This window comes from Ranitomeya variabilis, chromosome 4 (genome assembly GCF_051348905.1).
Source record: "Ranitomeya variabilis isolate aRanVar5 chromosome 4, aRanVar5.hap1, whole genome shotgun sequence".
NCBI classification, from domain to species: domain Eukaryota; kingdom Metazoa; phylum Chordata; class Amphibia; order Anura; family Dendrobatidae; genus Ranitomeya; species Ranitomeya variabilis.
The window spans coordinates 104,070,633-104,096,130 of NC_135235.1; the positions used below are offsets into that span (position 1 = coordinate 104,070,633).

Genomic DNA, 25,498 nt, shown 5'->3' on the forward strand with positions numbered 1-25,498 from the left:
GTCTGGTTTAGGAAACCCATTCCTCTCTGTCCTGTTAGGAAGTTCTGAGGTAATAGAGGAGGGAGCGACTCAGTGTTCTCCTTTACTACCGGAAATGGAGGAAGGCCCCAATGTCTCCTGCTCCGGACCCGACTCTCCCAGGAATCAGAGCAATTAGCTGATTTATCCCCATAGGATATAATGATATCGGGGGTTATCCAGCTTTATCTCATGTGTGACAGTGATCCCCAAACTCCAGTCCTCATGGCCCCAACACATCATGGTGTCAGGATTTCCTTTTGTTTTGCACTGAGGATGGAATTATTATTATCGAGGCCTCAGAAGCTGCCGCAGGTTCTCTCCCCCGAGAAATACGAAGGAAATCCTGACACCATGATGTGTTGGGGCCGTGAGGCCTGGAGTGTGGGGGACACTGCTGTATGCGCTCACAAGACATAGGGGGCAGCATAATAATGACTACATGGACGAGCAATGGAGTAAAGACAACACAAACATATAGGGGTAAAAAGAAGATTTTATTTATAGATAAGGTTATTATATATTATATAGCATGTATATGTGTAAATTATTCATCTATCAGACTAAACCTATTTATGGGCCGCATTGATCCAGAGGAAGGCGAAAACCCCCTGTGAGGAATCGGCCAATTATCCTCATATCAGGGGGGAAAATTCCTTCCTGACCCCAAATAAAATATGGCGGTCAGAATAAATCCCAGAATCAATGGCTGATACTGAAGAGATGAGATTAAAGTAAAAAATATATAGTATTTTACTATTTATTTTAATTGACTTTAAACTAATGTATGCCTATATTTGCCTTAACTAACTTTTTCATTAACTAATAAATATTCTATTAATAATTATTATTATTATTATTATTTATTTTTATTTAATTTTTATTTTGGTTATTTTGTACTTTTTTTCTTATGTTCTGAAAGTATGCACCTACTTATTAATCTATCACACTAAATGTATTTATGAGCCGTGTTGATCCAGAGGAAGGCGAAAACCCCCTGTGAGGAATCGGCCAATTATCCTCATATCAGGGGGGAAAATTCCTTCCTGACCCCAAATATGGCGATCAGAATGAATCCCAAGATCAAAGGCTGATACCTAACCTGTGTAATGTACCTAACCTGTGTAATGTACCTAACCTGTATAATGTACCTAACCTGTGTAATGTAACTGTCCAGTAAAAAAAATGTTTTATTTCTTTAGTCTAATTATTATTGTTTATATTCATTGGATCTAATTTTTATTTTAAACTAAGGTATTTTTATTTTATTATAACTTGTTTCTTATCCACTAGTGTGTGATTCTACTTATTGATCTTTTATTCTAAACCTATTTATGGCCGTGTAGATCCAGAGGAAGGCGAAAACCCCCTATGAGGAATGGGCCAATTGTCCTCATATTAGGGGGAAAAATTCCTTCCTGACCCCAATATGGCGATCGTATTTAATCCCAGGATCAGAAGCCGATCTATGTCCTACATCTATGTGCTGATATGTACTGTGTGCTATGTGTGTGCCTGTACTGATGATGTAGTGTGGGGACCTGCACTGATCATGCAGTGTGGGTGATGTGTGATGGGTGCGATACTTACCAGGCCTGTGCTAAAGGTGAGTTCAGGGATAATGGCCGCTCCTTACATGCTGCTGCTCAGCGGCCCCAGGACTGAAAGGTGCGACTATTGTTCCTGAACTCACCAGATGGAAACTGAGCACAGGCCGCTCCTGGGGTAGAAGATCTTCGGGCTGGAGGGATGTTAGATGCCAGCCCAGGAGGTCAAGGGTCTGGGGCAGCAATGGCAGTGGTCCGGCATGAAGATGGTATAGAGAGATGATGTTGAAGGGCAGCCGAGGTGTCATACAGCAGCAGAGACATGAGGCACGGGTCAGGAGGCATGAAGTTCTGAGCAGTTGGCACGGGCTCATCCTGCAAGACATAAGAGGAAGACAGGAAATCTATCTACCGGATCTTCTGTTACATTAGGGGAATGGTCTTTATAATGAACCATTCCGCTATATAACATCAGATACAATGTACTGATATATAGGTGTCCTTTATGTACAGCGGTCACTCACCAGATGGTCGTGGATTCTTTCACAGTCCAGATCTTTTCATCCACCTAAGAAAAAGAGACACAAAGTCATTGTTAGAAAACATTAAAAAAGACAAGATGGATGATGATTGCTTCAATATGAGAACAGCATCTGATGAGTGTTATCTTCAGAGGAGGAGATACTTACCGGGCCCAGCTTGGTGACCCGTAAGTAAATTCGGCCACGGGGTGAAGGACTGTGTGCTCCGGCCACTGCACATGGTGGTTCTCCAGAACTGGCCTGAATGGTGTAAAGGGTGGCTCTGCTCTCCTTTCCTCCAGATCCTCCCAGCCGATGGTGGTAAAGAATGGATGCTCTCGGATGTTCCCGCTCACACCCAGGCGTGTCTGAGGGTCTTTGCGCAGCAGCTTCTTGATGAGATGTTTCACGTCAGCATCAAGCCAAGATGGAAATTTGGGCTTCTCGTTGATGATGGCTTTGAAAGCCATTTGCTTGACGGGGCCGTTGTAAAATGGGGTTCGTCCTGCTGCCATCCTGGACACCACCATCCCCAGGCTCCACCAGTCCACTGCTGCGCCGTACCGTTTTCTATGATGCACCTCAGGGGCCATGTAATGGAAAGTGCCCGTCACTCCAGAGATGTTTTTGGAGGAGGAGATGCCATCTTGGGCAAGCCCAAGGTCGATGATACGGATGTGGCCATTTGCATCCAACATGATGTTATCCGGCTTTATGTCTCTGCAATGAAACAAGAAAACAAAATAAGAAATCTGTCCAGTGATACAATAGATGGAAAATGGGTCACTACAAGATCAGGTAGAATAGGCGGCAGGACACCAAGGAAGCTGAGGGCCATATCTACGGCATGTAAAGGGGACAGAGAGAAGGAGGAAAGTTCTGCTTACCGGTGGACAATGTTGTGTCCGTGGAGGAACTGGAGGCCACATACCATCTCTGCTGTGTAGAATCTGATGGAGAGAACAGAGTGTAGAATCAATGTCATGAAATCCTTCTCTGGCAATCCCCAAATACCATGACACCCCACCTCCTGCTTCCAGCACCCTAAATATATGCCCTAGATGGTAGATTCTACATTTTCTCACCTCACATTGCCGATGTTGAGGCAGCCGCACATCCTGATCAAATCCTCCAGGCTGCCACCGGACAGATACTCCGTGATGAAATACGCCCTGTGCTGAGACTGGTGTGCGGCATAGAGGTGGCACAGGAATGGGCAGTGTCTGGCCGCCAGGAGTATCCGCCGCTCTCTCAAGATGGTGTCCTCATTGTCCCTTTTGCTGATCATTTTGACGGCCACGTTGATGTTACTGCCGGGGACAGATGCCAGGACCACCTGAAAAACACAAAACGAGAATATTAAAAGGTGTCTGCAGGAGTGGAAGGATCTGGATGTTATAGTGCACAAGGTACATGAGAAAACTGAGTGGTCGCTCAGCCTGCTGGTGATCAGGACAATGTAGAGGAGCAGATCTATGGAGAGGTCTTAACTAATAATCATCATTTTAATTTTAAGTATTTATTTCATAAATCAAAACCACACATGAAAATAGGAAACTTTGCAATAAATCCTATCAGATAAATCTGCTCCTTTCTCCACCAGAACTGTATTTTAATTTTAAAAATTCTAAAGTAGTGAGATAGGAGATGATAGTTGGTGCTGATAATATTTTATGTAGAAGATAGGGGGAGAGAGGAGGAGTGCTGCATTTAGCTCCTCCCTCACCTCCTCTACATAGAATATTATCAGCACCAACTGTCATCTCCTCTCAGTAATGTAACAATCTGTCTTCACTAAATACAGAAATTATCCAGAAATTAGAAAATAAAAATTCACTCCTGCTGGAGAAAGAAGCAGATTTCTCTAATAAGATTTATTACAAAGTTGCTTAGTTTTTATATTTGCTATTGATTTATAAAATAAAAATAAAAATGACAATGACTTTTAAAAGAGTTTTCCTCTGTTACCATATGGGAATAAATAGAGCAAGCATTAGTGGGGGCTTGGCGCTGGCATTAGTGAGGTCCAAATATGATTGATTACCTAGAGACCAATATATACAATATGGCAGCCTGATTGTAGCTAATATTGGCAATGACATGGAAAAAAGCAATGTTCCCTGCCCCCTACAGCTGTGACCTTTGAGATGAACCCTCCAGTATAGAAGAATACCAGGTTATAGCAGCACTAGCCCTAACTATGGTGATGTTTTATATGTCATCTCACAGAAGGACCCTACAATGAGCAATAACAAAGCAAGACATGGCTGATAACAGAGAACAATACATGGGGATATAATAAAACTTCTGGTTTCAAATAAATACAAAATATGTAGGCCTTACTTTGCCAAAGGCGCCTCTACCCAGGACCTGGTGGATGTTGAAGCGGCTGATGTTAAGCCTGGCATAGGGGCCGGATGATCCAGGGTCTCCGCTGCATCCAGGTGTTGGCTCCTCCAATCTGTTGTCTTGTCTCCTCTTCTTCGTGATCTTCTTGAATCCGGTCACGCTGTCCTCTTCTCTCTTCCTCTTCTCCTCGCACCGCTTCTCCTCGCTCCCCTTCTCCTCGCTCCTCCTCTCGCTCTCTTTTCCTCGTCCTGTAGTCGCCATTCTCAGTAATCTCTTCCTGCCTGTAGACCTCGGTCCAATCACTTCAGCCGACAGTTGAAAGTAAACGGCAGTTGGTCGTGTGCAGGTGACCAGAGGTCAGAGGTGACGGAACCCTCAGGTGGTTCCTGCCAGGCAGCGGCTCCTGGCCCTGCTCTGCCCTATACACTGTGATGTGGGCATCATGGGTGACAGTTTAGAGTCCAGAGGAACGGCAGAGAACTTCATGGCGACTTCCAGTGGTTTATTTATTACATTATTAATCCCTCTATGTGTTTCATCATCGTTCCATTTTATAACTTACATTATTTTTGTATTGTAAAGTTAATATTTTTATTAGTTTTTCTATCTTTCTTTTCACATATTTCCTCCATGTTCCTATTTACTTTATCAATTTTCCCAAGTGTCTATTCCACCAAAGTGGTGCGCACCTATTACCCCCAGTGCCACCCAGCCGGCTCTACTGCACCCCATGTACAGAATACACGGAGCTGTAAACTCTTCCTGAGCTTTTATATTCTCTGTATAACCAACACTTTCTACCAATTATTACCTCTTACCATTATCAGTAGGATTGTCCCCATATCAGTGCCAGTCATGGTTCCCAATAGAGAATGGGAGAGGGGGTCATATACTTTACCAAACAGCCACACACCAGACCGGACAGGTGCCATTGGCCGTTATATGTCCAGTGTGAATCGAGTCTTATAGAGCTACAGTACTGTGTATGTGGTTACTGTGTGCAGGGACACATGATGGTGCAGTCACTTATACAGAGGTCCTGACTGGCGCTGGTATATGGCACTTTGGTTGGTGCTGCTCTGCCATTTGTACATGTAATGAGCATGTGGCCGGCTGTAGATGGTGATGTTATGTAGCCACAGTGGCTAGTATTATTACATTATACTGCCTGAGATCCTCAGTGTCAAGTTTAAGAAGAGAATGCCTTAATGGTGCTAAAAAGCAACAACATTGTTTCTCCCGCGAAACGGCGGTGTCAGGGTGGGAGCATCTGGAAATAGAGATCCCCTTTTCTCTATAGCTGCAAGTAAACACATGCTTGAAACCTTTACAATTGATCCTTACAATCATGTAAATGGTAATCTCTAACCACACTTAGTTACTAGGTGAGTACACTAATCAGCACTGGCACTTTAACCTAATTGATCCTCTCTATGGGATTGTTTAAAAAAAATAAAAGTCTTGAACCAGGAGGTGCAGATCCAAGTGAAGGAGATTGAGGAGTTGGATGTGGCGGTGTAGGTAGAATAGGCGGAGGAGTAGGTAGCCAACACTTTTTCTTTTTCTTTAAATTTGGGGAGGCCCCAAAATATTGAGAATGGCAAATAGAAAGAACAAACTGTAGTGAAGTATAACAATGGCTGGGTGCTCCTGGAAAACTTCTCTAGTACTGTGGGATCCACGCCTGGCTCACTTTAATAAATGTGAGCTTGCCCACAATGGCGGTGGGCAGGCAGATGTGCCTGTCTGTGACCACACCCCCTGCCATGCTAAACACATGTTCTGACAGTATAGTTGTTGCAGGGCAGGCCAGCCGCTCCAAGGCATAAAGGGCAAGCTCAGGCTATGTGTCCAATTTGGAGACCCAGAAGATAAATGTTGCAGACCCATCGGTAAGTACATGGAGATGCTATTACGGACTATATTAAATGGTGGTGCAGGATGTTGTGGCGGGCTGAGAAAGGTTTTCCTCATATTAGACAGGTTAATTCTCCTTTCTGAGATGGTGCCTGTGCCCCAGCTACATTGGCAACTTCCTCCTCTGTCTTGTTCTATCATTGAGCCTCCAGTGTCAGATAGGAACACCGTCAATACTGCGTCTACCAGCATGCGCTTATATTCCCGAATTTTCCACTCCTGCTCCAGTGACAGAAGTAAGGATGGTACGATGTCCTTGTAGCGGGGATCCAGCAGGGTGGACACCCAGTAATCAGAAGTGGTGACAATACGGGCAACTCGGAGGTCATTGCGCAGGCACAGAAGCATGTATTGGCTCATGTGTGAAAGGCTGCCCAGAGGTGGTAGATATACGGTCTGGGTTCTCTCTATTACCCCAGCGATGCTCCAGTGATGCCCGTTAACTGCTTTGAGGTCCACCCTGCTGTGAACACAGTTCATCTTTCTCCTCCTCCAAAGCTGTCGCGTGGCTGGACAGTTGTGTACCTGACGGTTGTTGGTACAGGAACCCCCTCTCCGAGCCATGTGTGAAAGACTGGCCTGATAATGGTATTCATGGTCACTGTTCCTCCTTCTCTTCCTCCAGTGCCACCTCATCCATCATCACTGGAAGTATTTTTTCAAGCAGTCATAGAAGTGGGGTAGTAACACTGACAATAGCGTCATCAGTGCTTGACTTGTCGGTGGAGTACTCGAAGCAGCGCAACACGGCACACATGTCACGCTTTGGAGGGTCACTCGTTGGTGGTAAAGTGGTGGTGGTCCGCAGAGCCACTGACCAGTATGTGCTGCAGCAGAAACTTCACTTATGTCTGCTTCTACTTGCATAGTCTCTCCAGCATAAGTAAGATGGAGTTCCACCTAGTGTGTACATTGCATATGAGGTGGGGAGCGGGAAGGCAAAAGTGATGCTGCAGCACAGGCAGGCAAGCAGCAGGGTGAGAGAGATGAAAGCTCACTGTCCGCGATTTCAGCAGCAGATCTGACCAGGGGCATACATAGAAATCATGGGTCTCCACAGCAGAAGTTCTATTTGCCCCGCCTCCCCCCAAAAAAATATTTGTCAGGGTCACATAAGAGCATATCTTACAACTTTGCAGCCTTTACAAAGTAATTTTCCTCCTACTAAAGTCCTAAATTTATCTTTCATTGCCCGCATAAAGTATGCCAACCAAAGTGCCCCCCAAACACAGTATGATACCCATATGGTAAAATCATCCACATTAGTCTCCACATGCACCACTATCTATCCATACAATATAATGGCCCCCATACAGTATGATGGACCCCACACAAACATTCACACTGTATAATGGCTTGCATAAAGTATAATGGCCCCCAAAGAACCCTCCAAATATTATAATGGCCCCCACATAGCAATCCAAATACTATACTGTCCTCACATAGTCATCCATATAATATAATGGGCCCCATATAGTCCTTAATACAGTGTAATATGCCCCCATAATCCTCCATATAGAATAATGCACTCTCCATAGTCACTATATAGTATTATGCACTCACCATGATCCTCTACAGAATATAATGCTCTCCCCATATTCCACCATAGAATATAATGCACCCCCCATGGTCCTCCATAGAACATAATGCGCTTCCCATGGTCCTCCATTGAATATAATGCTCTCCCCATGGCCCTCCATAGAATATAATAATTACAATTTGCAAAGGCAACTAGACCCTAACTAAAGGTTAAGGTAAAACAAAACTTTCAATTCAACTATTAAAGAATACATTTAAAATTTGCTAAACCAGTGGGTGTCCAATATTGGTATATTATTATGTGAATTTTCAAATCCTCAAGATTTTACTCCAATATTCTATCTATTATGATTTCCCTAGAGTTGGTGCGGCCGCTACCACTACTCTCCTTGGGAGTTTATGCGCACTCCACTGTCTAGTTCCTAAAAGCAATTCATAGGCCTCCCCTACATGTTTAGTTGCCTTTGGCAAATTGTAATTATTGTTTTTACCCTACGCTGGTTTTCTGAACAGCAATTGTTGTGTATTTGTCCATAGAATATAATGCACTCCCCATGGTCCTCCATAAAATGTAATGCACTCCCCATGGTCCTCCATAGAATATAATGCAGTCCGCATGGTCCTTCATATGATATAATGCACTTCCCATTGCACTCCATATAGTATAATGCACTCCCTATGGTCCTCCATACAATATAATGCACTCCCCAAGGTCCTCCATAAAATATAATAATATAGAATATAACGCACTCCTCATGGTCTTCCATGGAATATAACGCACTCCCCACCAGTTCTCTGATGGGCCAGTCCGACCCTGGACTCCGCGATTACCTCACGAGGTCTCCAATCCAAGGGCAGGAGGGCTATCTTCCCTCTGCATCGTCCTGCTGTGATCGATCGAGTTTGATCGCAGCATTTAGGGGGTTAAAGTGCCACAAAATCGTCAGGATGTAGCCATACGTCCCAGGTCAATAAATACCAGGTCGCAGGGACGTATAGATACGTCTCAGGTGGGAAAGGGGTTAAGCACAGCAGAATTTTTGTGCAAAAACAGCAGCAGAAAATACGGAGCATTTACACTCTCTGTGGTCTGAAGATGTTGTTGAATACTGTGGTTTGGGTGCATTTTTTCTCTATAAGCTTCTTCTGAAAAAAATGCATGAAAAAAAACCCTGTTGCATTTTTAAACGTAGAATCAAAACTGTACTATTAAAAAGCTTTATAAACTCAGCTTCATATCTGCCCAAACATCACATCAAATAAGGGGGAAAATGCAAAAAAGAAAAGTAGCAAACATGCATGCAGTAATCAGAAAGATTGTTATGGCATCGTCTGGTGCGGACACCTGCAGAAGAAAAAGCAGCAGAAAGAATGCAGCATTTACATTGCGTGTTAACACGGCCTCTGCATTACAGCTTTATTACATTTTTTATGGGTGTAATAGATAAAAATATCAATCACGCTTTTTTTACGTCATTTATCGATTCCCATAAATAATCTGATTGCGGTGTTGTGCGGGTCATTATGATTACAGAGGCACCAAATATGTCCTTTCTATTTGCTCATTTGTGATGTTTATTATTTTTTAAAGTGTTTTTTTATTATTATTTTTTAGCAATTTTATAGGACGAAAAAATCTCATGCTAAATCTAGAATGCAAATACATACATTGGGAGCAAAAAAAAACATTTTTCTTAACCTTAGTATACAAGGAACAGAGAAATGCATTGTTATACACAATGTATCTGCAGCGCCCCAGAGTTCTGGTCGTTGCAGTACTGTGGCTTCGCCGCTAAGGGGAGCCATGGTACGTTCGATGGCACCGAAGGAGTTCCTCCAATCAGGTATCACAGACACCAATATGTTTCACAGCTGGGCCTCCGGGGGGAGCTAAGGGTGCTATTCATTAGGCCACTCCCCACCATAGTGGGTAAACTGGGGGTCAGGCAGAAAGTTAGAGAGAACGCTGACGGGATTGAACGGAGCAACACCCTGTGGCAGGGGGTGTTGTGAAGGGAGAGACTGCAGGGTCTCTGCCAGGGGTGGGATCCTGGCAGAGGCTTGGCATTGAAAGAACGTAACGGGTCCGCGCAGGCTCCTGGAAGCGGCGGGACTCAAGGAAAGGACTAGAAGCGAGACAGATTGTGCTGAGTGAGAAACGAGATCAAGCAGAAGGAGAATACCAGCAGGGGTTGTGCTGAAAGAGGCAGCACCTTGCTGAGGCGCAATACCGGTGGCCGGAACGCCGAGGGAGTGGATTAGAATACAGCTTCAAGCCATACTCCAAACAGCGGCAGGACAGTCGGTCTCAGGCGGGCTGTCTACCACATATCACCTATGAAGTCTTGGGGGGCAATTGCGGGAGAGGGGCGTCTCTAGGGTCCCGGAAGAACTCCAGGCCTACCTGACAAACGGGTGCCATTCCAACCTGAATACAGGGAAGGGGTGGATTACAGAGGAACATCAAATCGAGTTGTGAGGGAACTTAAGAAACAGACACAACCGTTGTGGGGTTACTTTCCGTAAGCACAGCAGGGAAGGACTACAACACATAGCGCTAGAAGGAAGGCACAGATTTCCACCTGAGAGGAGAACTCTGGAGGTGCCATTGGACCGGCCGGACTTGCGCAGCCTGGTGAACCGTATTCTGGACTGAGGACTCAGAGATCTCCAGTAAAGAGGTAAAGAGACTGCAAACTGGTGTCCTCGTTATTTACCGCGACTTACACCCCACAACCGCACCGTTACATCGCTACCATTACTACCACCTATTTCACCGGACGTCCCCCACTGACGGACAGGGCCACGGACCGGGTCTAGCCACCGTGACAACCCCAGGACTGAGACCTAGAGACCCGGCTCCGGGTACCCCTCGGCCCTGCGGCGGTGCGGGGGCGCTCCAACTTGGCGTCACGAACAGGATCTACTTAAGCCTGAAGAATCAGGTCATGTGTGCCTTGGAACTGTGATTTATCGTGCTTGGACTGTGCTTTATTACAAGGACTGTGTGTTGCCACTTGCCGCCAGAAGTTCCCGCCAAAACCGCCGCCATTACAGCGCTAAGGAGAGCGCAGGAGAAGAAGAAGGGCGTGGAAGTGGGCGTGAACAAGCTGAAGAGCGCGAAAGACAATGGCCGCCCAGTCTAAATATCTCGGCCCCTTGAGGACGTGTCCGTCAGCAGCCGAGATCCGCCTCCTGATCCTTAATGGTGGGCAGAGACAACGAAAACGAAACCGCCCACGAAGAAGAGAGCGGGAAAAGGACCAGGAAGAAGGAGCGAGCGACATGGAGGACGCCATGGCGAGCCGCCCGGAGCCGGAGCGTGGGGTCGGAGCAGAGGACTCCCCCAGCCACCCGGAGGGGCACCGCAACCAGGCCTCCACCGCTGATGCTGAATTCCTGCAGGCCGGAGTGGACGAGCTCAGCGACCGACCCCGGCGGACGCAGCTGAGCACCGAGGCCGGGTGGAAGAAGGCCATCATCAGGAGCCTCACCGGACATCTGTCGGCAGCCTCATCTGGTCCGGAGCAGGGAAGAAGTCCCAGCGCTCCGAAGCTGGAAAGCAAGGCCCTGCCGGAAAGCGAGGTGCTGCAAGCAGAGATGACAGCGTCGCAGAACAAGGCCCTGCAGCCAGCGTTCCAGACCCCAGCGGAGACGGAGCAGACCGGCATCGGAGGAACCGCATCTGAAGCAGGTAGGAAGAGCCACCCTGCCCTGACGACCGACACCACCCCAGCGACTGCTAGTGCCACAGCTGCTGACTCCGTTCCAGTGACTGATCTTGCAGCAGCCGCTACCTCTGCTGCAGCAGATGCCCATACTCAAGCTGCGCAGACCTCCATCGCTGCGCATGATTTAATCGTACATGAAAGACGGATTAACGGCGTTTGTCCAGCACTGGGTGTAACCCTGGACCTCACTTTGCCCAGGCCAAGAAGGGTTAAGTGCCAGGTGCAGCCCTGGAAGCCGTCCAACTAAGCCTCGGAAACCTGAAACTGTAAATAGTTACTGTTTGTTCTTTAAGTTGCTGCTAAACCCGTCCAGGGTAAACTTTAAAAAGGTGACCCCTTTGTTGACCCGGGGTCACTATTGTTGTTTTCTTGAAGTTTTGCCCAAAGTTACACAAACTGCAGAAATCATGGACTGTGCATGATTCGAACTTCCCTTGTAAATAGTTTGCACCTTCTTAAAGGTGCACCCTACTGATTTTAGCCAAAGACACTTTGCGAAGATATTTGCCCTATTTGTTTGAGCCAAAGACACTTTGTGAAGATACCTTTCCTACCGGTTCTAGTTAAAGACACTTTGCGAAGATACCATGCCGGAACCTTTGCATGGGCCGGTAGGCTGAGAAGACGAGCTACCTTAGAAAGACTTGGTCTCCTCTTAAAGGGGATGTGAGAAACTGAACTTGAGAGAGATACTGTTACAGAACAGTAATGCCATAATGATGCCTTGAAAAGAAATGTAACTGTTTTACATGCTAAGTTATATGTGTTGAATTTGTTGAAATGTCTAAATAATGTTTTGCAGAAAGAAAAGATGCAGAGAGCCCGTAGGGGTAGAGATAGAGGTCTGCATAGTTGAAAGTAAGCAAAGTAATAATGAAGGTGAGGATAGAAGGTAAACCCCGCGTCCCCATTGAAAGTTACTTTGTTACTAAGGACAGAGAGTGAACCCGTAGGGGTTAGAGAGTGAGTCCTTAAAGGAGCCGAGTAGAGCTGGCTCAGAGTTCTTTAAACGAAAGGAATGTTATGTCTATACCATGTATAGTAGAGAAAGGCAGTAGGCCCTGGATGAACAGGGCGGTCCTGTAAAAGAAAGGAGAGGCAGTAGGTCTGGTGCCATAGGGACAGGCGGTCCTGCAGGTTCAAAGTAGGAGAATGTAAAGTTACCTTACCCTGTAATGTGATTATAGGAAGGCCTTTGGTAAACTAAGAGTGTATGTTTCTTAAAGGCACTGTTAATTTGTCGTTCCAGAATTTGCACTAAGTAGAATACCCGGTTGGGTAACAGGAGTTATGTATAGCCTGTAATTTATAATGTTGACCATGTTTGTAACGTTAAAAGTGTCCTCACCTCCCATAAAGGGAAGCCTGTTCAAGTATACTTATTGTTTTGCACTCAACAAAATTGTATGTCTGTTTACTAATCTGTATTGTTGTTTTTCTTCCCAGTCCCGGAGTACTGTGTTTAACCAGGGGGGAGTGCAGCGCCCCAGAGTTCTGGTCGTTGCAGTACTGTGGCTTCGCCGCTAAGGGGAGCCATGGTACGTTCGATGGCACCGAAGGAGTTCCTCCAATCAGGTATCACAGACACCAATATGTTTCACAGCTGGGCCTCCGGGGGGAGCTAAGGGTGCTATTCATTAGGCCACTCCCCACCATAGTGGGTAAACTGGGGGTCAGGCAGAAAGTTAGAGAGAACGCTGACGGGATTGAACGGAGCAACACCCTGTGGCAGGGGGTGTTGTGAAGGGAGAGACTGCAGGGTCTCTGCCAGGGGTGGGATCCTGGCAGAGGCTTGGCATTGAAAGAACGTAACGGGTCCGCGCAGGCTCCTGGAAGCGGCAGGACTCAAGGAAAGGACTAGAAGCGAGACAGATTGTGCTGAGTGAGAAACAAGATCAAGCAGAAGGAGAATACCAGCAGGGGTTGTGCTGAAAGAGGCAGCACCTTGCTGAGGCGCAATACCGGTGGCCGGAACGCCAAGGGAGTGGATTAGAATACAGCTTCAAGCCATACTCCAAACAGCGGCAGGACAGTCGGTCTCAGGCGGGCTGTCTACCACATATCACCTATGAAGTCTTGGGGGGCAATTGCGGGAGAGGGGCGTCTCTAGGGTCCCGGAAGAACTCCAGGCCTACCTGACAAACGGGTGCCATTCCAACCTGAATACAGGGAAGGGGTGGATTACAGAGGAACATCAAATCGAGTTGTGAGGGAACTTAAGAAACAGACACAACCGTTGTGGGGTTACTTTCCGTAAGCACAGCAGGGAAGGACTACAACACATAGCGCTAGAAGGAAGGCACAGATTTCCACCTGAGAGGAGAACTCTGGAGGTGCCATTGGACCGGCCGGACTTGCGCAGCCTGGTGAACCGTATTCTGGACTGAGGACTCAGAGATCTCCAGTAAAGAGGTAAAGAGACTGCAAACTGGTGTCCTCGTTATTTACCGCAACTTACACCCCACAACCGCACCGTTACATCGCTACCATTACTACCACCTATTTCACCGGACGTCCCCCACTGACGGACAGGGCCACGGACCGGGTCTAGCCACCGTGACAACCCCAGGACTGAGACCTAGAGACCCGGCTCCGGGTACCCCTCGGCCCTGCGGCGGTGCGGGGGCGCTCCATATCTCTATGGAAATGTATAACCTGCTTCAGGATTCGTTGCCAGCAACAGAGGTCAAGATTACCAAATTCTCCTACCTACAGTGTTGTGAGCTGTGGCTCATAGGTAGAGCAACATCCTGGGAACAATGAGATATGCGAAGATGTGAGTTTGAGTCCTTAAAGACCTGATCACAGGAGAAAGAAGAGTCGAGTAATTTAAGTTATGAAGAGAGCAGCCCCACCCCCTGAAGAGGAGGCACTATGGAAGAAGAGATTAAGATGTGTCAGAGAGGTGAGTATAGAAGCTGGGAGAAGAGCTGTGATGTGATGGGAGCTATAGATCTATGTGCCTAGTGACGCCCATGATGGCCGCCATATTGGTTGTCATTCTGCATTCCCAGATGCAGATCACTAGGAAATGACACAATAACTGCTCCTACCACATTTCTCGCTGTGGACGCCTTTCTACAGCCGGGATCACACTTGCGAGAAACTCGCACGAGACTTGCATCTCAACATGTAACACCCCAGGTAACTGGTTGTTACAGTGGCATTGCTTTCCTTTCGAGGAGGGTTATGGCATGCTTGGAAGTGAGGAAGGATCCCTTTAACAGGTAACCAGTACATGCAACACTGTTCTGACTCCATGCCAGAAGGGGGAGCTCGAGACCGGGGGCCTATAGGGGATTCTCCTTCATGAATGTTCTCTAGAGGAACTGATCACGGGGTGTCCATGGGGGTCTTGACTGCAGAAGGCATAGCAACATCCCCCACCTGTATCCAGAGTATCCAGTTCAGGCAATGCTCTGTGAGCTGATTAGTTCCCAGCTGCACTTACACACTGTAACAAACCCTCTCCTCTATTATATAATAACTGTTGTCTGGTTTAGGAAACCCATTCCTCTCTGTCCTGTTAGGAAGTTCTGAGGTAATAGAGGATGGAGCGACCCAGTGTTCTCCTTTACTACCGGAAATGGAGGAAGGCCCCAATGTCTCCTGCTCCGGACCCGACTCTCCCAGGAATCAGAGCAATTAGCTGATTTATCCCCATAGGATATGATATCGGGGGTTATCCAGCTTTATCTCATGTGTGACAGTGATCCCCAAACTCCAGTCCTCATGGCCCCAACACATCATGGTGTCAGGATTTCCTTTTGTTTTGCACTGAGGATGGAATTATTATTATCGAGGCCTCAGAAGCTGCCGCAGGTTCTCTCCCCCGAGAAATACGAAGGAAATCCTGACACCATGATGTGTTGGGGCCGTGAGGCCTGGAGTGTGGGGGACACTGCTGTATGCGCTCACAAGACATAGGGGGCAGCATAATAATGACTACATGGACGAGCAATGGAGTAAAGACAACACAAACATATAGGGGTAAAAAGAAGATTTTATTTATAGATAAGGTTATTATATATTATATAGCATGTATATGTGTAAATTATTCATCTATCAGACTAAACCTATTTATGGGCCGCATTGATCCAGAGGAAGGCGAAAACCCCCTGTGAGGAATCGGCCAATTATCCTCATGTCAGGGGGGAAAATTCCTTCCTGACCCCAAATAAAATATGGCGGTCAGAATAAATCCCAGAATCAATGGCTGATACTGAAGAGATGAGATTAAAGTAAAAAATATATAGTATTTTACTATTTATTTTAATTGACTTTAAACTAATGTATGCCTATATTTGCCTTAACTAACTTTTTCATTAACTAATAAATATTCTATTAATAATTATTATTATTATTATTTATTTTTATTTAATTTTTATTTTGGTTATTTTGTACTTTTTTTCTTATGTTCTGAAAGTATGCACCTACTTATTAATCTATCACACTAAATGTATTTATGAGCCGTGTTGATCCAGAGGAAGGCGAAAACCCCCTGTGAGGAATCGGCCAATTATCCTCATATCAGGGGGGAAAATTCCTTCCTGACCCCAAATATGGCGATCAGAATGAATCCCAAGATCAAAGGCTGATACCTAACCTGTGTAATGTACCTAACCTGTGTAATGTACCTAACCTGTATAATGTACCTAACCTGTGTAATGTAACTGTCCAGTAAAAAAAATGTTTTATTTCTTTAGTCTAATTATTTTTGTTTATATTCATTGGATCTAATTTTTATTTTAAACTAAGGTATTTTTATTTTATTATAACTTGTTTCTTATCCACTAGTGTGTGATTCTACTTATTGATCTTTTATTCTAAACCTATTTATGGCCGTGTAGATCCAGAGGAAGGCGAAAACCCCCTATGAGGAATGGGCCAATTGTCCTCATATTAGGGGGAAAAATTCCTTCCTGACCCCAATATGGTGATCGGATTTAATCCCAGGATCAGAAGCCGATCTATGTCCTACATCTATGTGCTGATATGTACTGTGTGCTATGTGTGTGCCTGTACTGATGATGTAGTGTGGGGACCTGCACTGATCATGCAGTGTGGGTGATGTGTGATGGGTGCGATACTTACCAGGCCTGTGCTACGGTGAGTTCAGGGATAATGGCCGCTCCTTACATGCTGCTGCTCAGCGGCCCCAGGACTGAAAGGTGCGACTATTGTTCCTGAACTCACCAGATGGAAACTGAGCACAGGCCGCTCCTGGGGTAGAAGATCTTCGGGCTGGAGGGATGTTAGATGCCAGCCCAGGAGGTCAAGGGTCTGGGGCAGCAATGGCAGTGGTCCGGCATGAAGATGGTATAGAGAGATGATGTTGAAGGGCAGCCGAGGTGTCATACAGCAGCAGAGACATGAGGCACGGGTCAGGAGGCATGAAGTTCTGAGCAGTTGGCACGGGCTCATCCTGCAAGACATAAGAGGAAGACAGGAAATCTATCTACCGGATCTTCTGTTACATTAGGGGAATGGTCTTTATGCAGCGCCCCAGAGTCCTGGTCGTTGCAGTAGCATGGTTCAGCCACTAAGGGGGGCCATGCTGCGTTCGATGGCACGGAAGGAGTTCTCTGAGCAGGTATCACAGTCGCCAATACATTTCACAGCTGGGCCTCCGGGGGGAGCTAAGGGTGCTATTCATTAGGCCACTCCCCACCATAGTGGGTAAACTGGGGGTCAGGCAGGAAGTTAGAGAGAACGCTGACGGGATTGAACGGAGCAACACCTGGTGGCAGAGGGTGTTGTGAAGGGAGAGACTGTAGGGTCTCTGCCAGGTGTGGGATCCTGGCAGAGGCTTGGCATGGAAAGAACGTAAAGGGACCGTGCCTGCTCAGCATAGCGGCGGTGCCCAAGGAAGGACTAAGAAGCGAGATAGATTGTGCTGAGTGAGAAACGAAATCAAGCGAAAGGAGATACCAGTGAGGGTTGTGCTGAAAGAGGCAGCACCTTACTGAGGCGCACTACCGGTGGCCGGAACGCCGAGGAGGTAAAGAGTTTCAAGCCATACCTCAGACCTACGGCAGGGCAGTTAGCTTGAGGCGGACTGTCTCACGCATCACCCAGGAAGGCAAAGGGGGGTACCAACAGGAGAGGGGCGCAGATAGAGTCCCGGAAGATCTCCGAGCCTCCCCGTCATACGGGTGCGTTCCTACCATAGTATCTGGAGGGACGAGGAAGATCATTGCGAATTAAGTTGTTGTGAGGGAACACGAGAAACAGACACAACAGTTGTGGGGTACTTTCCGTAAGCACAGCAGGGAAGGACTGCAACACATAGCGCTAGAAGGAAGGCACCGATTTCCACCTGCAAGGAGAGCTCTGGAAGTGCCATTGGACCGGCCGGACTTGCGCAGCCTGGTGAGCCGTATTCCGGACTGAGGACCCAGAGAGCTTCAGTAAAGAGGTAAAGAGACTGCAACCTGGTGTCCTCGTTATTTACCGCGACCTGCACCCCACAACTGCACCGCTACAACATCACTTATTGCACCGGACGTCCCCCACTGACAGACAGGGCCACGGACCGGGTCTAGCCACCGTGACAACCCCAGGACTGAGACCTAGAGGCCCGGCTCCGGGTACCCCTCGGCCCTGCGGCGGTGTGGGGGCGCTCCAACTTGGCGTCACGAACAGGATCTACTTAAGCCTGAAGAATCAGGTCATGTGTGCCTAGAGACTGTGATTTACTGTACTTTATTGCAAGATTGTGCTGCGCCATTGGCCGCCAGAAGTTCCCGCCAAAAGGCGCCGCCATTGCTACACCCCAGGAGAAGGAGGGTGTGTTATGGGCGGAGACTCCCAGTGTGGCGCGAGAAATGGCTACCGCCCCCTGCACTTCTGGCTGCAAAGAGATGACCTGCCCCAAAACAGAAGACAACCCCCTGAGATGCAACGGCGGGAAGCTGGCGACGGAGAAGCCCGACCTCGGAGAAATGGCGGAGTTAGGTGCATGCACTGCCAGCGACTATCAGGCGGCGATGATGAACGGCGAGTGCCTGAGCAAGGAAGAAGCGGTTCAGGCCTGCCTTTCTTCACCGGAGATGGACCGGAAGGCCGCGGACCCGACAGCAGAGCTACGTCCACCAATCCCGACCTCGGAGTTAGAGGAGGGGGAACCACGGCCAGCGGGGCCGAATCCGAGCATCCCATTGGAGGAGCCCCGGTCCGGGCTGCAGCAGATTCCAGCGTCCTCGTTAACGGACCGGAGCGACACCGATGGAACCATATTAGGCGCAGGTATGGCCGACGTCCCTGCTCCCCTCCGCGAGCCCACTTCCATGACCCACCTCTATCGCAGTAGGGAGCGACTTATCTCGGCAGGGCTAATGGTGCTATCCCCCGATGACCTGGGGAGGATGGTGCCACCGCTGTCGACTGGAGTGGGGGAGCCTGTGGATGTGAGCTTAGATGGAGTAGTTCTTCGGTGGGACACCCCCTGGTTTAGAGCAGATGGATCCCGGGAGAACGGGTCCACTCTTGCGGTGCTTACATGGGAACAATATAGACAGTGCTTGATTCTGCAGTGGAAAGGACAGAAAGGAGCTGAGTCGATGGGCCCAACGAAAGTACAACAACCCCCCCCGGCATGGGATGACAGAGACGCGGTAAGGCGAGGCACTGTGTTGGCCTACCATGTAAAAAGGGGGTGGGGCCTCACACACGAGCCGGGACTGGATACTGATGTTTTCGTTGCGCACTGTAACGTGAGGGCTCCCTGTTGTGGCCGAAGCGGAGAACCGTTACAAAAGGGGGATCCAGTGACCTACAGCCGCCACTTGAACCCACTCGGGTGGTATGCACGAAATGTTCGGCGGTGTATGTCTGGGCCTGCGGCACCTGCAGCCCCAGATCTGGTCCCGGGAGCGCCTGAACTTGTCACTATCGCGACGGTACGCCTAGTGGCAGCCCCGGAGTTGGCCAGTCGAGTCCATCTGCATGTTCGAACCGAGGACAATGGCGCTGTAGTGGCCGGGGGCGCGGAGCCCCAGCCACCGGAAGGAGAATAAACCTCGATACCATGAAAATGTAAATAGTTAACTGTTCATTCCTTTAACTGTTCCTGTTTGCTGCTAAACCCGTCTAGGGTTAAAGGTGACCCCTTTGTTGACCCGGGGTCACTGTTGTTTTCCTGAAGTTTATACAGTTTAAAAAAAAAAAAAAAAAAAAGAGAACTGCAGAAATCATGAACTGCGCATGATTCAAACTTTCCCTTGTAAATAGTTTGCACTTTCTTAAAGGTGCTCCCTACTGGTTTTAGTCAAAAGACACTTTGCGAAGAAACCGTTCTTACTGGTCCTAGTTAAAGACACTTTGTGAAGATACCGGACCGGAACTTTGCATGAGACTGGTAGGCTGAGAAGACGAGCTACCTCAGAGAGATCTGGTCCCCTCTTAAAGGGGATGTGAAGAATTGTACTTGAAAGCGATACTGTTACAGAACAGTAATGTGGTAATGATGCCTTGAAAAGAAAATGTAACTGTTTTACATGCCGAGTTATATGTGTTGAATTTGTTAAAATGTGAAATTTGAATAATGTTTTGAAGACAGGAAGGATGCAGAGAGCCCGTGGGGGTAGAAGTGGAGGTCTGCATAGTTGAAAGTAAGAGAAGTAATAATGAGGGTGAGGATAGAAGGTAAACCCTGCGTCCCCATTGAAAAGTTACTTTGTTACTAAGGACAGAGAGTGAACCCGTAGGGGTTAGAGAGTGAGTCCTTAAAGGGGCCGAGTAGAGCTGGCTCAGAGTTCTTCAACCGAAAGGAATGTTATGTCTATACTGTGTATAGTAGCGAAAGGCAGTAGGCCCTGGCTGAACAGGGCGGTCCTGTAGAAGAAAGGAGAGGCAGTAGGTCTGGTGCCGTAGGGACAGGCGGTCCTGCAGGTTCACAAGAAGGAGAATGTAAAGTTGAAATGCCTTATAATGTGATTATAGGAAGGCCTTTGATAGACTAAGAGTGTGAGTTTCTTAAAGGCAATGTTAAGTTATTATTTCAAAAATTGCACTAATAGAATACCCGGTTGGGTAACAGAAGTTATTTATACTCTGTAAATTATAAGGTTAATTATGTTTGTAACGTTACAAGTGTCCTCACCTCCCATAAAGGGAAGCCTACTTAAGTATACTTATTGTTATTTGCACTCAACAAAATTGTATGTCTTTTTGCTAACCTGTATTGTTGTTTTTCTTCCCAGTCCCGGAGTACTGTGTTTAACCAGGGGGGAGTGCAGCGCCCCAGAGTCCTGGTCGTTGCAGTAGCATGGTTCAGCCACTAAGGGGGGCCATGCTGCGTTCGATGGCACGGAAGGAGTTCTCTGAGCAGGTATCACAGTCACCAATACATTTCACAGCTGGGCCTCCGGGGGGAGCTAAGGGTGCTATTCATTAGGCCACTCCCCACCATAGTGGGTAAACTGGGGGTCAGGCAGGAAGTTAGAGAGAACGCTGACGGGATTGAACGGAGCAACACCTGGTGGCAGAGGGTGTTGTGAAGGGAGAGACTGTAGGGTCTCTGCCAGGGGTGGGATCCTGGCAGAGGCTTGGCATGGAAAGAACGTAAAGGGACCGTGCCTGCTCAGCATAGCGGCGGTGCCCAAGGAAGGACTAAGAAGCGAGATAGATTGTGCTGAGTGAGAAACGAAATCAAGCGAAAGGAGATACCAGTGAGGGTTGTGCTGAAAGAGGCAGCACCTTACTGAGGCGCACTACCGGTGGCCGGAACGCCGAGGAGGTAAAGAGTTTCAAGCCATACCTCAGACCTACGGCAGGGCAGTTAGCTTGAGGCGGACTGTCTCATGCATCACCCAGGAAGGCAAAGGGGGGTACCAACAGGAGAGGGGCGCAGATAGAGTCCCGGAAGATCTCCGAGCCTCCCCGTCATACGGGTGCGTTCCTACCATAGTATCTGGAGGGACGAGGAAGATCATTGCGAATTAAGTTGTTGTGAGGGAACACGAGAAACAGACACAACAGTTGTGGGGTACTTTCCGTAAGCACAGCAGGGAAGGACTGCAACACATAGCGCTAGAAGGAAGGCACCGATTTCCACCTGCAAGGAGAGCTCTGGAAGTGCCATTGGACCGGCCGGACTTGCGCAGCCTGGTGAGCCGTATTCCGGACTGAGGACCCAGAGAGCTTCAGTAAAGAGGTAAAGAGACTGCAACCTGGTGTCCTCGTTATTTACCGCGACCTGCACCCCACAACTGCACCGCTACAACATCACTTATTGCACCGGACGTCCCCCACTGACAGACAGGGCCACGGACCGGGTCTAGCCACCGTGACAACCCCAGGACTGAGACCTAGAGGCCCGGCTCCGGGTACCCCTCGGCCCTGCGGCGGTGTGGGGGCGCTCCATTTATAATGAACCATTCCGCTATATAACATCAGATACAATGTACTGATATATAGGTGTCCTTTATGTACAGCGGTCACTCACCAGATGGTCGTGGATTCTTTCACAGTCCAGATCTTTTCATCCACCTAAGAAAAAGAGAGACACAAAGTCATTGTTAGAAAACATTAAAAAAGACAAGATGGATGATGATTGCTTCAATATGAGAACAGCATCTGATGAGTGTTATCTTCAGAGGAGGAGATACTTACCGGGCCCAGCTTGGTGACCCGTAAGTAAATCCGGCCACGGGGTGAAGGACTGTGTGCTCCGGCCACTGCAGATGGTGGTTCTCCAGAACTGGCCTGAATGGTGTAAAGGGTGGCTCTGCTCTCCTTTCCTCCAGATCCTCCCAGCCGATGGTGGTAAAGAATGGATGCTCTCGGATGTTCCCGCTCACACCCAGGCGTGTCTGAGGGTCTTTGCGCAGCAGCTTCTTGATGAGATGTTTCACGTCAGCATCAAGTCAAGATGGAAATTTGGGCTTCTCGTTGATGATGGCTTTGAAAGCCATTTGCTTGACGGGGCCGTTGTAAAATGGGGTTCGTCCTGCTGCCATCCTGGACACCACCATCCCCAGGCTCCACCAGTCCACTGCTGCGCCGTACCGTTTTCTACGATGCACCTCAGGGGCCATGTAATGGAAAGTGCCCGTCACTCCAGAGATGTTTTTGGGGGAGGAGACGCCATCTTGGGCAAGCCCAAGGTCGATGATACGGATGTGGCCATCTGCATCCAACATAATGTTATCCGGCTTTATGTCTCTGCAATGAAACAAGAAAACAAAATAAGAAATCTGTCCAGTGATACAATAGATGGAAAATGGGTCACTACAAGATCAGGTAGAATAGGCGGCAGGACACCAAGGAAGCCGAGGGTCATATCTACAGCATGTAAAGGGGACAGAGAGAAGGAGAAAAGTTCTGCTTACCGGTGGACAATGTTGTGTCCGTGGAGGAACTGGAGGCCACATACCATCTCTGCTGTGTAGAATCTGATGGAGAGAACAGAGTGTAGAATCAATGTCATGAAATCCTTCTCTGGCAATCCCCAAATACCATGGCACCCCACCTCCTGCTTCCAGCACCCTAAATATATGCCGTAGATGGTAGATTCTACATTTTCTCACCTCACATTGCCGATGTTGAGGCAGCCGCACATCCTGATCAAATCCTCCAGGCTGCCACCGGACAGATACTCCGTGATGAAATACACCCTGTGCTGAGACTGGTGTGCGGCATAGAGGTGGCACAGGAATGGGCAGTGTCTGGCCGCCAGGAGTATCCGCCGCTCTCTCAAGATGGTGTCCTCATTGTCCCTTTTGCTGATCATTTTGACGGCCACATTGATGTTACTGCCGGGGACAGATGCCAGGACCACCTGAAAAACACAAAAGGAGAATATTAAAAGGTGTCTGCAGGAGTGGAAGGATCTGGATGTTATAGTGCACAAGGTACATGAGAAAACTGAGTGGTCGCACAGTCTGCTGGTGATCAGGACAATGTAGAGGAGCAGATCTATGGAGAGGTCTTATCTTAACTAATAATCATCATTTTATCATTTTAATTTTTAGTATTTATTTCATAAATCAAAACCACACATGAAAATAGGAAACTTTGCAATAAATCCTATCAGATAAATCTGCTCCTTTCTCCACCAGAACTGTATTTTAATTTTAAAAATTCTAAAGTAGTGAGATAGGAGATGACAGTTGGTGCTGATAATATTTTATGTAGAAGGTAGGGGGAGAGAGGAGGAGTGCTGCATTAGCTCCTCCCTCACCTCCTCTACATAGAATATTATCAGCACCAACTGTCATCTCCTCTCAGTAATGTAACAATCTGTCTTCACTAAATACAGAAATTATCCAGAAATTAGAAAATAAAAATTCACTCCTGCTGGAGAAAGAAGCAGATTTCTCTAATAAGATTTATTACAAAGTTGCTTAGTTTTTATATTTGCTATTGATTTATAAAATAATAATGACAATGACTTTTAAAAGAGTTTTCCTCTGTTACCATATGGGAATAAATAGAGCAAGCATTAGTTGGGGGCTTGGCGCTGGCATTAGTGAGGTCCAAATATGATTGATTACCTAGAGACCAATATATACAATATGGCAGCCTGATTGTAGCCAATATTGGCAATGACATGGAAAAAAGCAATGTCCCCTGCCCCCTACAGCTGTGACCTTTGAGATGAACCCTCCAGTATAGAAGAATACCAGGTTATAGCAGCACTAGCCCTAACTATGGTGATGTTTTATATGTCATCTCACAGAAGGACCCTACAATGAGCAATAACAAAGCAAGACATGGCTGATAACAGAGAACAATACATGGGGATATAATAAAACTTCTGGTTTCAAATAAATAAAAAATATGTAGGCCTTACTTTGCCAAAGGCGCCTCTACCCAGGACCTGGTGGATGTTGAAGGCTGATGTTAAGCCTGGCATAGGGGCCGGATGATCCAGGGTCTCCGCTGCATCCAGGTGTTGGCTCCTCCAATCCGTTGTCTCGTCTCCTCTTCTTCATGATCTTCTTGAATCCGGTCACGCTGTCCTCTTCTCTCTTCCGCTTCTCCTCGCGCCCCTTCTCCTCGCTCCCCTTCTCCTCACTCCTCCTCTCGCTCTCTTTTCCTCGTCCTGTAGTCGCCATTCTCAGTAATCTCTTCCCGCCTGTAGACCTCGGTCCAATCACTTCAGCCGACAGTTGAAAGTAAACGGCAGTTGGTCGTGTGCAGGTGACCAGAGGTCAGAGGTGACGGAACCCTCAGGTGGTTCCTGCCAGGCAGCGGCTCCTGGCCCTGCTCTGCCCTATACACTGTGATGTGGGCATCATGGGTGACAGTTTAGAGTCCAGAGGAACGGCAGAGAACTTCATGGCGACTTCCAGTGGTTTATTTATTACATTATTAATCCCTTTATGTGTTTCATCATCGTTCCATTTTATAACTTACATTATTTTTGTATTGTAAAGTTAATATTTTTATTAGTTTTTCTATCTTTCTTATCACATATTTCCTCCATGTTCCTATTTACTTTATCAATTCTCCCAAGTGTCTATTCCACCAAAGTGGTGCGCACCTATTACCCCCAGTGCCACCCAGCCGGCTCTACTGCACCCCATGTACAGAATACACAGAGCTGTAAACTCTTCCTGAGCTTTTATATTCTCTGTATAACCAACACTTTCTACCAATTATTACCTCTTACCATTATCAGTAGGATTGTCCCCATATCAGTGCCAGTCATGGTGCCCAATAGAGAATGGGAGAGGGGGTCATATACTTTACCAAACAGCCACACACCAGACCGGACAGGTGCCATTGGCCATTATATGTCCAGTGTGAATCGAGTCTTATAGCGCTACTGTACTGTGTATGTGGTTACTGTGTGCAGGGACACATGATGGTGCAGTCACTTATACAGAGGTCCTGACTGGCGCTGGTATATGGCACTTTGGTTGGTGCT

At 47.5% G+C, this 25,498-nt stretch overlaps 2 protein-coding genes across 2 annotated transcripts; both read right to left on the reverse strand.

Moving 5' to 3' along the window:
* Nucleotides 1-1,495: 1,495 nt before the first annotated feature.
* On the reverse strand, nucleotides 1,496-2,653 carry LOC143768457 (protein kinase C delta type-like). Its single transcript, XM_077257137.1, has 3 exons — nucleotides 2,255-2,653; nucleotides 2,090-2,133; nucleotides 1,496-1,940 (listed from the first exon to the last, which is right to left on the reverse strand). The coding sequence occupies exons 1-2, from the start codon at nucleotides 2,614-2,616 to the stop codon at nucleotides 2,109-2,111; spliced, it is 387 nt and encodes a 128-aa protein (XP_077113252.1). The 5' UTR covers nucleotides 2,617-2,653; the 3' UTR covers nucleotides 1,496-1,940; nucleotides 2,090-2,108.
* Nucleotides 2,654-16,036: 13,383 nt separating this feature from the next.
* On the reverse strand, nucleotides 16,037-24,593 carry LOC143768458 (protein kinase C-like 1). Its single transcript, XM_077257138.1, has 6 exons — nucleotides 24,419-24,593; nucleotides 23,154-23,404; nucleotides 22,956-23,018; nucleotides 22,237-22,788; nucleotides 22,070-22,113; nucleotides 16,037-17,047 (listed from the first exon to the last, which is right to left on the reverse strand). Exons 1-4 carry the CDS (start codon nucleotides 24,479-24,481, stop codon nucleotides 22,491-22,493), a joined length of 675 nt encoding a protein of 224 aa, XP_077113253.1. The 5' UTR covers nucleotides 24,482-24,593; the 3' UTR covers nucleotides 16,037-17,047; nucleotides 22,070-22,113; nucleotides 22,237-22,490.
* Between the last annotated feature and the right edge of the window lie 905 nt (nucleotides 24,594-25,498).